At 50.1% G+C, this 14,257-nt stretch overlaps 1 protein-coding gene across 7 annotated transcripts; it reads right to left on the bottom strand.

The window, feature by feature from the left end:
* Window positions 1-5,628: 5,628 nt before the first annotated feature.
* On the bottom strand, window positions 5,629-14,255 carry tnk2a (tyrosine kinase, non-receptor, 2a). Of its 7 annotated transcripts, none has more exons than XM_047023377.1 (21): window positions 13,853-14,254; window positions 13,590-13,695; window positions 12,570-12,777; window positions 12,224-12,392; window positions 12,011-12,081; window positions 11,672-11,905; window positions 11,176-11,325; window positions 10,902-10,997; window positions 10,640-10,821; window positions 10,234-10,360; window positions 9,966-10,112; window positions 9,728-9,822; window positions 9,443-9,637; window positions 9,138-9,229; window positions 8,978-9,022; window positions 8,655-8,893; window positions 8,272-8,475; window positions 7,409-8,161; window positions 7,141-7,236; window positions 6,918-7,039; window positions 5,630-6,751 (listed from the first exon to the last, which is right to left on the bottom strand). In XM_047023377.1, exons 3-21 carry the CDS (start codon window positions 12,666-12,668, stop codon window positions 6,745-6,747), a joined length of 3,123 nt encoding a protein of 1,040 aa, XP_046879333.1. In that variant the 5' UTR covers window positions 12,669-12,777; window positions 13,590-13,695; window positions 13,853-14,254; the 3' UTR covers window positions 5,630-6,744. The 7 variants fall into 7 exon arrangements, with proteins under 7 accessions (XP_046879329.1, XP_046879330.1, XP_046879332.1 ...); XM_047023379.1 differs by having other exon boundaries at window positions 11,672-11,884; XM_047023380.1 differs by having other exon boundaries at window positions 8,664-8,893; window positions 11,672-11,884.
* Between the last annotated feature and the right edge of the window lie 2 nt (window positions 14,256-14,257).

Genomic DNA, 14,257 nt, shown 5'->3' with positions numbered 1-14,257 from the left:
TGTCTGTGTGTGTGCATGTGTGTATGTGTTTCAGTGTGTCTGTATGTGTGTGTGTGTGTAATTAAATTAAAGTGATATTAATATTAAGGCGACTGGGTGAAATACATGAGCGTGAGGTGAAATGTAATTATTGTATGTATTGCAAAATATTGACAAGTAAAATGTAATACAACAATGTCTCATCAACAGAAAGATGTGTAAGACTCTAAGGGCCTCATTTACTAACAGGATTGCACCCATTTCAGGCGTAAAATAGTGATTTCTCCCGTATACACTAAAGGGCGGAGTAAGGCGCTGATTGCCCGACGAGGTTCTGGTTAGATAAATACCACGCAAAATGCGGAAATACACCGTGCGCTATTTGCGGTTGGGCAAAGGCGCAGATTAAGCTGCGGTCGCAGTGTTAGTAAATGAGGCCCTCAGTGTAAAGAAGTTCTGAGAACTAGATGTGTTGATGTGTTTTGTACAGGTTGAGGTCACAAACCTATATCCTCCAATTGACAATCCTTGGTCTCATCAGTTTTTCTCTGATATTCTTTTCTGCATTTCTGCTTTCATGAGAGATTGGAAGGACAGGACATTTTGGGAAAATATTCGAATGGAGGACATGTAGGAAATGGAATTGAACCTGATGTGGTAAGGCCCCAGACATTATACTCTACCCATTAAACCACCTCCTTGATCTCAAGGTTTGTAGATTTTAACAGTTGCACAACACAAACACACTTCACTTCTGTTGTTTTTGTACTTCAGCACTGTTTTTTGTCATGCCAAGAAATGGAAATAAATGAAAAACTCATAGGAGAGAGAACAGGGGGAGTTATTGAATATCCTTGAACCAAAGGCTTGTTTGATTGATTTCATGGGGACAAAGGGAGGAGGGAGGAGAGTAAGAGAGGGAGAGAGAAAGGGGAGGGGAGTGTTTGTCCGCTGTCTGTTCTCTCTTCCCAGTGCTCTCTGTCAAGGGACCGGTTGGCTTTGAGTAAGTGTTTGAGGAAAGAGAAGCATCAGTATCCATTTACCCACACCATTACCCACTATCGGTCTCCATCACCCACACACACGCACATGCACACACGCACACACACACACTCCTAAGAGCTCATAGGCCCTCTTCACACTCTTTTATAGACTCAAATGTCCGATACACGACAGGATAACCTCCAACCGTGGTCTGAACATGGCCACTGGAGGCCTCCAGGGTGGAGGCAGGCTCCGACCCAGAGGCACTTAGAGAGTCACAGCTACAGCTGCAGCTCCTCCTCCGGTCCCCAAGGACGTCAGCCTGGTTAAAGGAGATGTGCGTGTGTGTGTGTGTGTATGCATGTGTGTCTGTGTGTGTGACATGTTTGATCCTGGGAGGATGGAGGAAAATGGGGAGGCAGAGAGAATAAAATAGATGACCTGAAGCGACACTGAGAAAGAGGAGGGGGTAGGGGGGGCAGGGAGGGAGGGAGCGAGGGAAGGAGGGAGAGCGCGCAAGTGAGGAGGACAGTATTTGAAGAGTGTCATTAATCTGAATGATGTGCTACATTAATATGCTGTCTGCTTCTCATCACTAATAAGTGTGTATGTGTTTGTGTGTATGTTAGTGCGACTATGTCATGAGCATACTGTAGGTGGGGGAGTTTTTCTTTGAAGCTCATATCTAAAGAGAGACCATCTAAACCTCCCGTACAGACGATGAGAACATCTTATTTCACTGCAGGAAAATTTCATACACACTGTCACAAACATACACACACCCACACACACACACACACACAATGTACATGCACACCCATTGCATGACCAGAACCTCACATAAGGACACACTGGAGATTTTTAAAGGGAACCATTTTTTTCTCCTCCGCCATCCCCCCTGCTAGATCTTGTCTCCTCTCTCCCCATCTCTCCCTTCTTCCACCCCCCACCATCTCTCTTCTCTCCCCCCTGCCATCTATCCTCTCTCCCCTCTCTCTCCCCCTGCCATCTCTCCTCTCTCCCCTCTCTCTCCCCCTGCCATCTCTCCTCTCTCCCCTCTCTCTCCCCCTGCCATCTCTCCTCTCTCCCCTCTCTCTCCCCCTGCCATTTCTCCTCCCCTCATCCCTCTCTCCCCTGCCATCTCTCCCCTCTCTCTCCCCCTGCCATCTCTCCTCCCGTCATCCCTCTCTCCCCCTGCCATCTCTCCTCTCTCCCCCTGCCATCTCTCCTCTCTCCCCTCTCTCTCCCCCTGCCATCTCTCTTCTCTCCCCTCTCTCTCCCCCTGCCATCTCTCTTCTCTCCCCTCTCTCTCCCCCTGCCATCTCTCCTCTCTCCCCTCTCTCTCCCCCTGCCATCTCTCTTCTCTCCCCTCTCTCTCCCCCTGCCATCTCTCTTCTCTCCCCTCTCTCTCCCCCTGCCATCTCTCCTCTCTCCGCTCTCTCTCCCCCTGCCATCTCTCCTCTCCGCCCCTCATACTGTTCTACTGGGAGGACACATTTTCTCCTCTATTTGAGCCATCGATTTCTGTCCGGTTCAAGCATGAGTCAGTCTCTCTCTCCCTCTTCTTCCCCCTTCTCTAGCTCTAACTCTTTTTTTCGGTCAGTAACTTGTTTTGACTCGTCTTTTTTTCAAATAAAACTTAATGAAATCCAATTGGGATCAATGGTTGGGGGTTAAGGGTTAAATAGCTAATAGCAAGGAACGATCAGGAGCATTGATCTGTCATCTAAAACAGTAGTGACGACATGAAGGTGAGGAGAGCACACAGAGGGCCTGTGACCAGGCTGGAAGACCAATGCACTGAAATCCTGTCTTCCTCTTCTATCCCAATTGGTTCACTCAGCTTATAACCCCGCCCCCTCCACCCCCCCCCCCCGCTCCACACACACAAACACACACTCAAATTCAATTCTAAATTTAAACCCCTTTATTAGCATGAAATCAACCGAACGTTATTAGCATGTGTACAGAACATTCTGTATGTGCAAAGCATCTCAGATGGCAGCTGTCACATATTGGGAGCAAGGAAGACCCAGGCCATATTGGCTTGTACTGACCATCCCTTGAAGGGGGAGTTTGAGCTCTTGCCTTCAGGAAGGAGGTATAGAGCTCCCACACAGAACAGAAATATTTGGGGACTCTTTTGTTTGTTTTGCTATTGGGAGGCTAAATATGCATAAATGAATGGCATGAAGTATTCATGGACGGAACATATTCTGTGTTTTCAACATTAAGTGATCCTTCTACTGTATTGTACTGTATTGTGTTTTGTCTTTGTGTGGTGTCAGGGATGCTGTTTCTGTTGTATTTTATGATGGATTGAATGTGTTTTAATACCTGTCTACAAACAAATATCCCCTAGTGGGATCAAACAATTGACTTGACTTGGGATATTTGTTTTTGTCATTATTATGATAACCCTGTCTTGCAGAGTTAGGGAGTCTTATCATGACTTCATTTCATTTTGGTAAAGTGAGTTTCTGGAGGAACAGCATTTTTGACCCGCCAGACAGTAGTCTCACGTTCCCTCTGCTTTAGCTAGACATGATTGGCTGGGATGTCTCTATATCTTCGACAGAAAAGACATCTGTCTATTTGTGTTCCCTCCCTCAATCTTTCTTTCAGTTTAGTGTTAAGGAAGAATTCGAGTGGCACTGTGTAGATCTGAATAGTCAAGGGATATGGTTTTAATACAATTTATTAGACTATACAATTACATAAACAAAGCTTTGCTGATCAATCACAGCGAAGGAGGTGTGCCATCCACACAGGTCGTTCGCAGGAGTGATGATCAGCCAGCACACATGCACTGCCTTATATAAACTTAAGATCAAATGGCATTCTATATGGTCAATCAATCAATGTAGCAAACTCTGTGATTGGCTAACTCAACTTAGTGACAGCTTAACACAATACCAAGTGTCCAGTGTCCCAAGGTTCTTTGATGTCACAGCTCTCTCCAGAGCAGTAGATAATAAAGCCACAGGGGTTGACCAGTCAGATGGTCAACTGTCCTTTGTGTGACCATCTTCAAACAATACTTTTAATTAACACAAACAATGAAACAGGACACAGTCCTTCTAGCCAAAGTTCAGAGCAACTGTCTCATTGACCCCTTACAGTAACCAGAGGACAGAAGGCCATATAAGATGCTTCACCCATCCCCCAGGGCAAGCTGCCCACAGAGCCATCAGCACCTCACATTCCTTTGAACTCAACTTAATTATCTTGCCTTCCTGTCTCTTACCAATGAACATAGAAGATTATAGATTTCATACACATACATCTATGCATATGACCAACATTTCCACTACATTAGTTTACTGATTTTGATCTGATCTTGTTTAGCAGTGTGAGTGTATATGTATGTGTATGTGTGTGTGTGAAAGTCCCATTTCCCACATCCTTCTTGGTCCGGTGTCTGAGAGTTGTACTGGGGCGGAATTGTTGTCAGAACAGATCCTACCCCCTCAACTGTGCCTAATGATCCATCCTTTGATTGGTCATGTGTGCCTAGCTTGGCTTCATCTCTCTCCCAGAATGTTTGTGTTAGAGAAACAGATAACAAGAGGGAGAAAGAGAGAAAGAGAGTGAGACAAGGCTACAAGAGAAGCAAAAGCTATCCAGTGTGTACTGTGTGTGTGCCTTATGTGTGTGTGCCTTATGTGTGTGTGCCTTATGTGTGTGTGCCTTATGTGTGTGTGTGTGTGTGTGTGCCTTATGTGTGTGTGTGTGTGTGTTGTCTTTCAGCTGCTGAACTGTTCCATGTCATTCATTAGAGGAGTTGGCTGGAGGAAACACAGGCCACCAGCATGCCTCCGTCCACCTCTGTCCTGATGCCTGCCTTCCAGCTCACACAGGCAGAGGGAATAAGAGATGGTGAAACGAGTTTACTAGTGCCACACAGTTAGCTGGTGGCTGTCCTGTATTCCTCCCCTCCGCCCCCCCCCCCCCCCCACCCCCCCCCCCCCCCTCACACCTACACACGCAGGGCAATTTTCCAAAAACTCTTTACTGGATGTATAAACATGGATTATTGTTCTCATTTGTTCGGTTATTCAATTTAGGAATCAATTGTAAAAGCTACACTTCTTCTGCTGATCAATGTTCTCTGTAAGAATGCAGGTGAGACCTGAGCAATCTATCATCGCTATTTATCTGAATGAGTCTGATATTGAGTTGACCAGGAAGGGAATTACTGGATAGATAAATTCTCTAGGCACTCTAAAATCAAAGCTAGTGCACTACACACATCTAACACACACACATGGTGTGCAGTCTGGCGTCATTGATCTCTGTCTTTGTAATAGAAATGGTTGCATGACTTATATGATCCAAACATGATTTTCTCACTTTCACCGTGGGGGTTGAGTCAAGGAGTGAGACTACTGTAATACCTTACAGTGACAGGAAACTCCCACACTGGCAGTGTGTGTGTGTGTGTGCGCAAGACAGGGAACAGTGCTTACTCCAGCAGTAAGAAGTGCAAGGCTGAGTATATAGGCTGAACTCTGCTGCTCAGGGATCTGTTTCTTTAGCTAGTGGGTGTGTGTCTGTGTGTGTGTCTGTGTGTGTGAGAGTAATCTTGTGAATGTGTATGTGCCTTTATTCACCAACGTATATTTAACGAATGTGAGAATGATTCAAAACGCAATTTATTATAAAAACATTTATTTAATAGCATCTCATTCTATGAGATATGCTATTCTGCCATCAACCACATTGTATAACAAACACACACATACACTCACCACCCTATGATAGCTTGACCTTCCATATAGGAAAGATCTATATTACGGTATATGATTGCTTTAGCATGTATGTATGAATGATCACCCACTTTCAACACCGGTTCGATTTTTAAATCATACTTTGCTGATTTCTTTCCCCACCTACTAATAGGTATACACTACCATTATGAAGTGTGGAGCACAGGTGCATCATGGGACAAAGAAGCTCATTTATCACTATAGGTCCTTGACTTGACATTCTCCATATGTATTCAGTTTTTATATTCCATTCAGAGACTCTGTTTCCTTTTCTTCAGTAGTGTAGTCTTTTGACATTTGATTCCAAAACAGCATCCATCCAAAACTGTTCTATACAATCCAATAGTGGCTATACATGCCAACTTAAAACATTCTAAATAACATGCAGCATCTAAGAAGATTTGATATAATAATGATAACATTCCTGAAGATGAAATCCGTCATTATTGTGAAGACCTTCACCCTTACTACACCATTGTCTACCCCATATACAGTACAGTAGTGTTTTTGGAGTGAAATACTTTGTGAATGTCTGCATCACTATGTATCCCAAATGGCTAAATACTTTTACACAATTACCTCTGTGTAAAACAGTACGTCTTCTCATTAATCCCTGATCTTAGCAATTCAAAACAGTTAAAAGGCATGGGTATTTACACTGCTCACTGTCTCTCTCTCTCTCTTTCACATGCACACACGCACACACACACACAGACACACACACACACACAAAGTGCAGGCTCCTCTACTAATCACACTCTGAGGTGAAACTACTTGCGGCCACATAAATAATCCTTAAATATCCAAAGAATAAATATCAATGTTTCAAGTCCAGGGTGTTCAGGGTAACCTATGAATGTTTCAGTTGTTGTCCGCAGGAAGTAAGGCAGAGCATGCGTGTGTGACCACCACACAGAGCCAGGGGGGGTGGGTGGGGGTGGGGGGGGCAGGTCCTGGGGTCCACGGGAAGCCTGGATGGTGCAGGGAAGGATGCAGCTCTGGTCCTATGTCTTCATTGCCTGAGAAAGAGCGATAGGGGACAGAGAGATGAAGACAGAGAGAGGAGGGAGGGACAGAGGGAGAGAAAGCGATGGAGGTGAGAGCCGAGAAGTAAAAAGAGAGATTTAAGATAGGTAGGGCAGCCCAAAGACTGACATGTGTGTTTGTGTTTATGTTGGTGTGTACCTGTTCCGGCTGTATGACTCCAGTACAAGGGTGCTGGCCTGTTCCAGGTTCCACTGGCAACCTTCTAGAACCTCCTGACACTCCAGCCGTGAACGCAAGCCCAGACGAAACAGCTGTTGAACCTACAACAGAGACGTGCTCGCGACTAACTAGTCAGGACTGGAGCGTGTGAGGTGTAGTGCTTTTACAACTCATGCATAGGTGTGTGTGTGTGTGTGTGTACCTTTAGATGACGCACGGCCTGGGGGATATTTCCATTGTGGCTCTGAAGGGCAGTTTCACACTCCTCCACTGTAACACCATGTACAGCCTCCTGCACCTGCACACACACACACACAAATACATGCAAGTACACACGCACACACACGCACACACACGCAAGCATCCACACGTACACAAATGCAGTTATGCACACACGTAAATAACTAATGCCGTCCCACGACACCTGTTTATTCATTTCGACACCGCATTGGAACTAGCGCCTCACTCACCTCTGTGATGCTGTGTTGCATGCTAGGAGCTGTAGTCCTTCCGTTGTTGTTGTTGTAGGAGGAGTTGGGCTTGGCGCTGCCTGGCTGCTGGTGCATCATGGGCTTGACGGCAGCCATGTTTGCTCCGTACCTCTCCAGGTAGGCGGGGCGATCGGGCAGAGGGGAGGGGACTGAACTCTGCGAGCCGTCAACCAACATCGACAGGCCCCGGCCTTCCGAGAAGGGGTCCAATGAGGAGCTGGGGGGAGGGGCCACCGTGAGCCTGGAGGACAGAGAGGAGGGCGGTGGAGAGGAGGAGGGGGAGGAGGAGAGGAGGGAGCTGAGGGGGCCGACACAGCAGAGGCTGGCCCTCTGACGGGGGGAGATGGAGAGGGGGGGAGGAGGGATGGAGAGAGGCGAGGAGGACTGGGGGGAGACAGAGAAGGGGGGCACCAGGGGGAGAGGGGAGGAGGAGCGGGAAGCGGGCTGGGAGAGGGCGTGGTCCCGGGGCGGGATCTGAGGGGGCGTGTTCTCCCGGTCGCCCAGGGAGATGGAGCTGGTGCGAGGGTGCGGCCAGGCCTGCGGCGTGATCTTGGAGGGGCGCATGGGGGGCACGGGGGTGCGGGGCGGGAGGACGGGTCTGTCGTCATAGGAGGAGGAGTAGGAGGTCGGGGGCAGGTAGATCTGTCTGTGGGGGGCGGCGGGGGCCAGGGGGAGGGGGGAGGAGGGGAGGGAGCGTCCGGTCGCCATGGGAACCTGCAGCTTCACCATCACCTGCGGGCCAGCCAGAGAAGAGAGTTAAAACACAAACTCTGCCTCCAGATTAGTGATGAGTGATCGTAAAAGACTGTGTGTGCGTGTGTGTGTGTGTGTTCACATCCCACCTCTCTCTGTAGCTCCTGGAACAGATCAGCTGACTGAGACTCGTATCTCCCCTCTCCTGTGACGCTGGGTAGAGCCAGCGTATCCCCAGCCAATCCCGTGTTGATGGAGCGCACCTCATGGTCCTCTGATTGGTCTTGGTCCTCCTGCGCAACCTCGTCATAGGCAGGAAGTGGGAGGGGCCAGTCCAGGATGGAGGGAGTGTCCTAAAGAGAGATAATACTGCTGATGTTTCCATAATACCTTTGGATACAATAATAAAAATGTTTTAAAGATTCATTTAGCAGACGCCTGAAAACAAAGCATTGTACAATGCAGCAGGGGATTTGAACCAGTAACCTCTTGATCTGTAGCCAAATGCTCTAACCACGGAGCTCCACCCCACCTTCCTCACATGAAGGGTGTCTTGGTCCAGTGGGTGTGTCTCCGTGAGCGGCGAGGGCGTGGCCGAGCTGAAGCTGTCGTCAGTGAAGTCGATGAGCGAGACCTCGCTACGGGCTGACCTCACGCCTGGCCCCTCCCAGGGGCGGAGCTTCAGGCCCAGGGACACGCCCAGCCTCTTCAGCCCTGACGAGGCTCCGGAGTCTTCATCATCATCGTCCAGCACCGAGTCATAGAAGGGCTCTACACACACACACACAAAATATTCCAGATCCTTCTAAATGGATCAGCAGCAGTATTAAAGGGAAGCTAGCGTAGGAGACTCACTCTTCAGCAGCATAGCAGGCTGTGGAGGACGAGGGGGGGGCTGCTCTGGGGGGGGGGGCAGAGGGGGGCAGAGGGAGAGAGAGTTTTACACAACAAGACCCTGTATATCTTTGTGTTGGAGATTAGAAGAGTGTGTGTGTGTATAGGGCAGAAAACTCACTCTTGGCACGGTTGGGGAGTTTAGTGGGCCTGACTGTGCAGGGCCCCATTCCCAGGATATCAGGAGGGTCCATGGGGTTCCCCAGGTACAGGCTGTGTGTGTGTGTGTGGGGGGGGGAGGTGTACAGTCAAACACTGACCCACACATACAGTACCTCTGTCAGAAGCACACACAGAATGTTCTGGGCTGAAACACAGCCAGAGATAACACACCGCTGCCATCTAGTGGTGAGACGCAGCAACTGTAGGTGGATGGTGAGTGGGTCATACAGTCAGGGTTGTGTGGTGTGTGTGTGTGTGTGTTACCTGTCGATGCGGTCGGCGTGCCCCCAGCTCCGGTGAGGGTCGGTGTCTCCGTGGCCGGTGTGTATGAAGGAGTGTTTGAGCGGCCTGCTGATGTCACGGGCTGACAGGCCGGCCACGGAGGTCACCACATGACGAGGGAACTGACCAACCAGCAGAGTCCGACTGTCCTGACCCCTCCACCAGTAGTGCTCCGCTCTGAGGGAGAGGAACGGCTGGGGAGGGTGTGTATACGTGTACACGCACGCACACAAACGGACAAACATGCAAACACACACACACACTGACCTCCCCTCGATGATGGTGAGGACGTCGTTCACGTTGATCTGGAGTTTCTCCGGCTCGTCGAAATCCTGCAGCGCTCGCATTTCCGTGGGCATGTTCTACGAGCAGTGACATCCACCATTAGGAGACCACAGAAGCTACACGTTGCCACATCATAAACCAGAGGAACAAAGAACATGGTCTACAGTTTCTATCCAGGTCTCCACCAGTGGGACCCCAAGCTGCCCCTCTCCCCTCTCACCTCCAGGAGGAAGTCTCTCAGGGCGGTGAAGGTGGGTCTGTCCTCTGGTTTGGGGCTCCAGCACTGCAGCATGACGTTGTACACATCCAGGGGACAGTCATCTGGTTTCCTCAGCCTCTCCGCCTCCACATCCACCTTGTGGAGGATCTACACACACACACACACAGGCATGCACACACAATTTCACAGGTGAGATCAAGTAACCCTAATATGTGTGTGTTTATAGGTAGTAATGTGTGTGTGTGTGTGTGTGGGGGGGGGGGGGTACCTGGGTGCCGTTGAGGCCCAGCCAGGGCTCCTGGCCGTGGGTGAACATCTCCCACAGGGTCACTCCAAACATCCAGGTGTCTGAGGCATGGGAGAAGGTCCGCGTCTTCAACGACTCTGGTGCACACCTACGAAGGGGGAGGGGGGGGTGGTAAGTGAACGGTTCGCACGTGAAGTGTGACAGGAAAGGTAGGGAGACCGCCGGAGTGAGAGAGAGAGAGAGCGAGAGAGGGGAAGGCCGCAAAGGGCCCAGGCTAGACTCGAACACCAGGCCACTGCGGTAAGGCCTCAGCCTACATGGTGCGTGCACTTATCCAGAGAGCTACCGCTGCACCCCACACACAGACACACACACACACACACACTCACTCCCACACACACACCCACACACACACCCACAGACTGACCAGGCGAAAGGGACCTTGTGGCTCTCCTCCATCACGTATGTGTCTGTGTGTGAGGGCAGCGCCCTCATCAGGCCAAAGTCTCCGATCTTCACCGTGTCATTGGTCGACAGTAGCACGTTCCTGGCAGCCAGGTCTCTGTGCAGGAAACGCTTCTGTTCCAAGTAGGACATCCCACAAGCCACCTACACGCACACACACACACACTATTAGAGATTTGTATAGTGTGGGTTATCACTGGCAGGGTGATTGCGTGCTGGTGTACCTGCACGGCGTAGCCACAGAGAGAGGAGATCAGGATGTGTCCTTGGCGTTTCCTGAGACGGTCCAACAGAGACCCCAGAGGAGCCAGCTCTGTCACCTGGTACACACACACATGCACACATACACACACAAACACGTACGCACACAAGCACACACAATGTCATTGTATGAAACTGTAGGTAACAATTGTGATGTCACATGCTGTATGTGTGTTGCTGTGTGTGTGTGTGTGCATGTGTGTACGTGCGTGTGTGTGTGACCTCAGCGAGTCTCACCATCTTCATGGGCTGGGTGAGGACCACCCCGTACAGACGGATGAGGTTCTGGTGGCTGAGAGAGTGCATGGCGTTTACCTCACGGATGAAGTCATCCAGCCCCTCAGAGTCCAGCATGCCACCCTTCAAACACTTCACTGCCACTGACAACTAGAGGGGGGGGGGGATCAAAGGGGGGGGGGGGGAGTAGTTGAAAGGGGGAGGGAAAGATTGAAGGGGGGGGGGGGGAGGAAGAGGGGAGATAGTGGGGGAGGGGAAAGATAGATTGAAAAGGGAGAAAAAAAGGAAGAGGGGAGAGGAGAGAGAGACAGAGAGAGAGAATGAATGAATGGATGTGTGCGAGTCTGGACAGTAGGCTAACAGATAATGCTAACTCAATTGCAGAGTAACCAGGGAGGAAGACAATACACACATTGTAGAGACGGGCCTCTGGTCTGCCCCCCACTCTATTCGCTCCCTCTGTCCCCCTCCTTCCCTCCCTCCCTCTCTCTCTCACCACTCGTCCGTTGGGTCCGGTCCACTCTCCTCTCTTCACCACTCCAAATGTCCCGTCTCCCAGTCTCTCAAACATCTGAAGCTCCGCCTCCCTGATCAGACAGGTCAGCGCTGCCCCGGGTGGCGATGCGTCAGTGGGCAGGGCGAGGGAGGATGAGGCCCCATGGGGGAGGGACTGCTGGAGGTCAGCGTCGGGTCGTTTCCCTGGAAACACCTGTTGACCCAGACATAGAGACTACAGCTGAGAGTGATTCCACCTCAGACACACACACAGAGACCGAGTGGGCGGAGGTGTGTGTGTGTGTGTGTCTGTCTGTCTACACAGTAAGTAGTGCTGTACCTTGCTCATCCAGGACTTGCGTTTATAGAGAGCTCTCCTCCTTTTAACTGCTTCCCACAGCCTCCTCTGGCCTAAAACACACACACACATCACACACACACATCACACATACGCACACATCACACAAACACACACCAACACTTATTTGAGAGATCAAGAGATGAATAAACAGATGAACTAAGGACACACACACACACAGACCCAGGCACACACCTGGGCGCCCCATGCCGATCTTCTCCAGGTCTTCATTCTTGACGTAGTCAAAGTGGGAGAGCCGAGTGACGTTGAGCTCGTCGCGGAGACGCAGGAAGTACTGCTGCAGCTGCACGTCTGCCAGCAGCTCCACCAGCCACTCTGTCCCCTCCTCGGCCTGCATCTGCATCTGCACACACACATGTACGTACACACACACACACGAGTGCATACACATAGAGGCAAGCACACACACACACCCCAAAACACAGAAGCAAAAAAAACGATCAGACAAAAGCGTCCCTGAATCCCCTCCCTCCCTCTGTATACGGTCGACGAAGCACAGACACAACAGCCAGGTGTTTACCATCTTGCCTGCCCCTCCCTCTGTTCTGTCTGTCTCTTTCTCCTCGTCCTCCTCATCTCTGGCATAGGGAAGGCGCTGGTACTCACAGCCCTCTCCCATATCTGCTCTTCAGCCTCGTCCTCCAGTCTCTAGCAGAGGCGTCTGCTCTCTCTGTGTTCCTCTGCTCCTTGTCTAGTTTGATAATCTTCTCTCTGCCTCCCGACCTTCTCTGCTCAATCAATACGCACACACGCACGCACATACGTGCGCACGCACACACACACACACACACACACACACGTACACACACACACACACACCCACCCACCCTCAGCACAAGACATCAGACACCACACACTCTGGCACCGTACCTTTCTATCAGCCAAGCTATCTTTAACCTCGCTCTCTCCCCCTCTCCCTCCCTCTTTGCTGACTCACCCTTCTGTAAAACACAGGACACCTCCACACCTCCCTCATTCTCTCCATCCCCATCCCTCGCTCTTTCTGCTCTGATTCAGAGCTTCCTACTCCTTCATCCACTCTTAAATAATTCAACATCCTCCAGAGAGGGAGAGATAGAGAGAGAGAGATGGAGAGACAATAACGACATTCTGAGAGTTACAGAAAGACAGATGGACAGATAAAGACATGGATGCTATCTCAGCTCATCTGCCAGGTAACCATGACAACCATGCAAATCGTCGCTCCCAAACGCAACATGATGGGGGGGCGGGGGGGCGGCGGCTGGGAGCTGATGTTTATGGAGGCTGAGATGCATGTGTGTCGTTGGGAGACAGTGTTCTTTCCTCTCTGTATCTTTATTGAGGGCAGCCTGAATGCAGGCGCCTAAATATAGCCTCTATTCACCAACATCCTGGCTGTCCCTACCTCATCACTTCCTGAAGACTGCTCTCAGTCCAGTACACCTCTCAGTAGCACCCCGACCTGGCATCTCCCCTCACTCGGGCCTGGGCTCTGTGTGATGGCCTCAGGCCATGTTCTCTATGGGAGACCAGAGAGGACGGTCTACTGAGGACTTACCAGGAAGTTGCTGGACCAGCCAGGGATTAGAGATGTGGTCAAGAGGGAGCAGGGTTACTGGAGGTCACCTCCTAGACGCCATGACAGCCTGAAGAGATATAGGAGACTGGAGGGGGTTGGGGTAAAATGAGGCGGAGATAGATAAATAAAGGAAGGGGGGGGGGGGGTACAAAGAGAGAACATGTCTTAGCAGAAAGCGCCATACTAAAGGACACGCACATACACACACAATCTGTCACTTGAACCAAATCAGATTAGCCCACCTGGTCGTGCAGCAAAACAAACAACGCACCCTGCTTCTCGTCTCGTTAAAACATATTTTACGTATAATATTTTAAACCGTCTACTAGAATACCTCATTTGTCGCATATACCATCTCTAAATTAGACCACCGTTAACATCGTTAGTCGCACAGTAATAAGGTTCCCGTGAATCACGACTGACGGGAGAACAGCGCAGCAATCCGGTCAAAGGCTTGGACTCTCATAGAGACCGCTGCTCATCTTTTTATTCCTAGTCCAAATCTTTAGTTTTCTTGCCGCTAATATGAATTCTCAGGAACATGTGAATTAATTCAGTTCGGTCTGTTATTCTCCTTGTCCGGGGTAATTCCGGGGCGATTCCCTGAGCGTGCTGGGTTTGTGGCGTCACTACTCTGTGCGTAGTCT

The sequence above is a fragment of the Hypomesus transpacificus genome, chromosome 8 (assembly GCF_021917145.1).
Source record: "Hypomesus transpacificus isolate Combined female chromosome 8, fHypTra1, whole genome shotgun sequence".
Classification (NCBI taxonomy): domain Eukaryota; kingdom Metazoa; phylum Chordata; class Actinopteri; order Osmeriformes; family Osmeridae; genus Hypomesus; species Hypomesus transpacificus.
The sequence above is the reverse complement of the archived record's forward strand: the minus strand, read 5'-3'. Positions and strand labels throughout refer to the sequence as shown.

Coding starts and splice junctions, on each gene's coding strand:
- tnk2a (XM_047023373.1), bottom strand. CDS start 12,668: ATGGGAGAGGGCTGTGAGTACCAGCGCCTTCCCTATGCCAGAGATGAG. Junction 11,326..11,671: donor CCGGACCCAACGGACGAGTG/GTGAGAGAGAGA, acceptor CCCCCCCTCTAG/TTGTCAGTGGCAGTGAAGTG. Junction 9,823..9,965: donor TGAGAGACTTCCTCCTGGAG/GTGAGAGGGGAG, acceptor CACTGCTCGTAG/AACATGCCCACGGAAATGCG.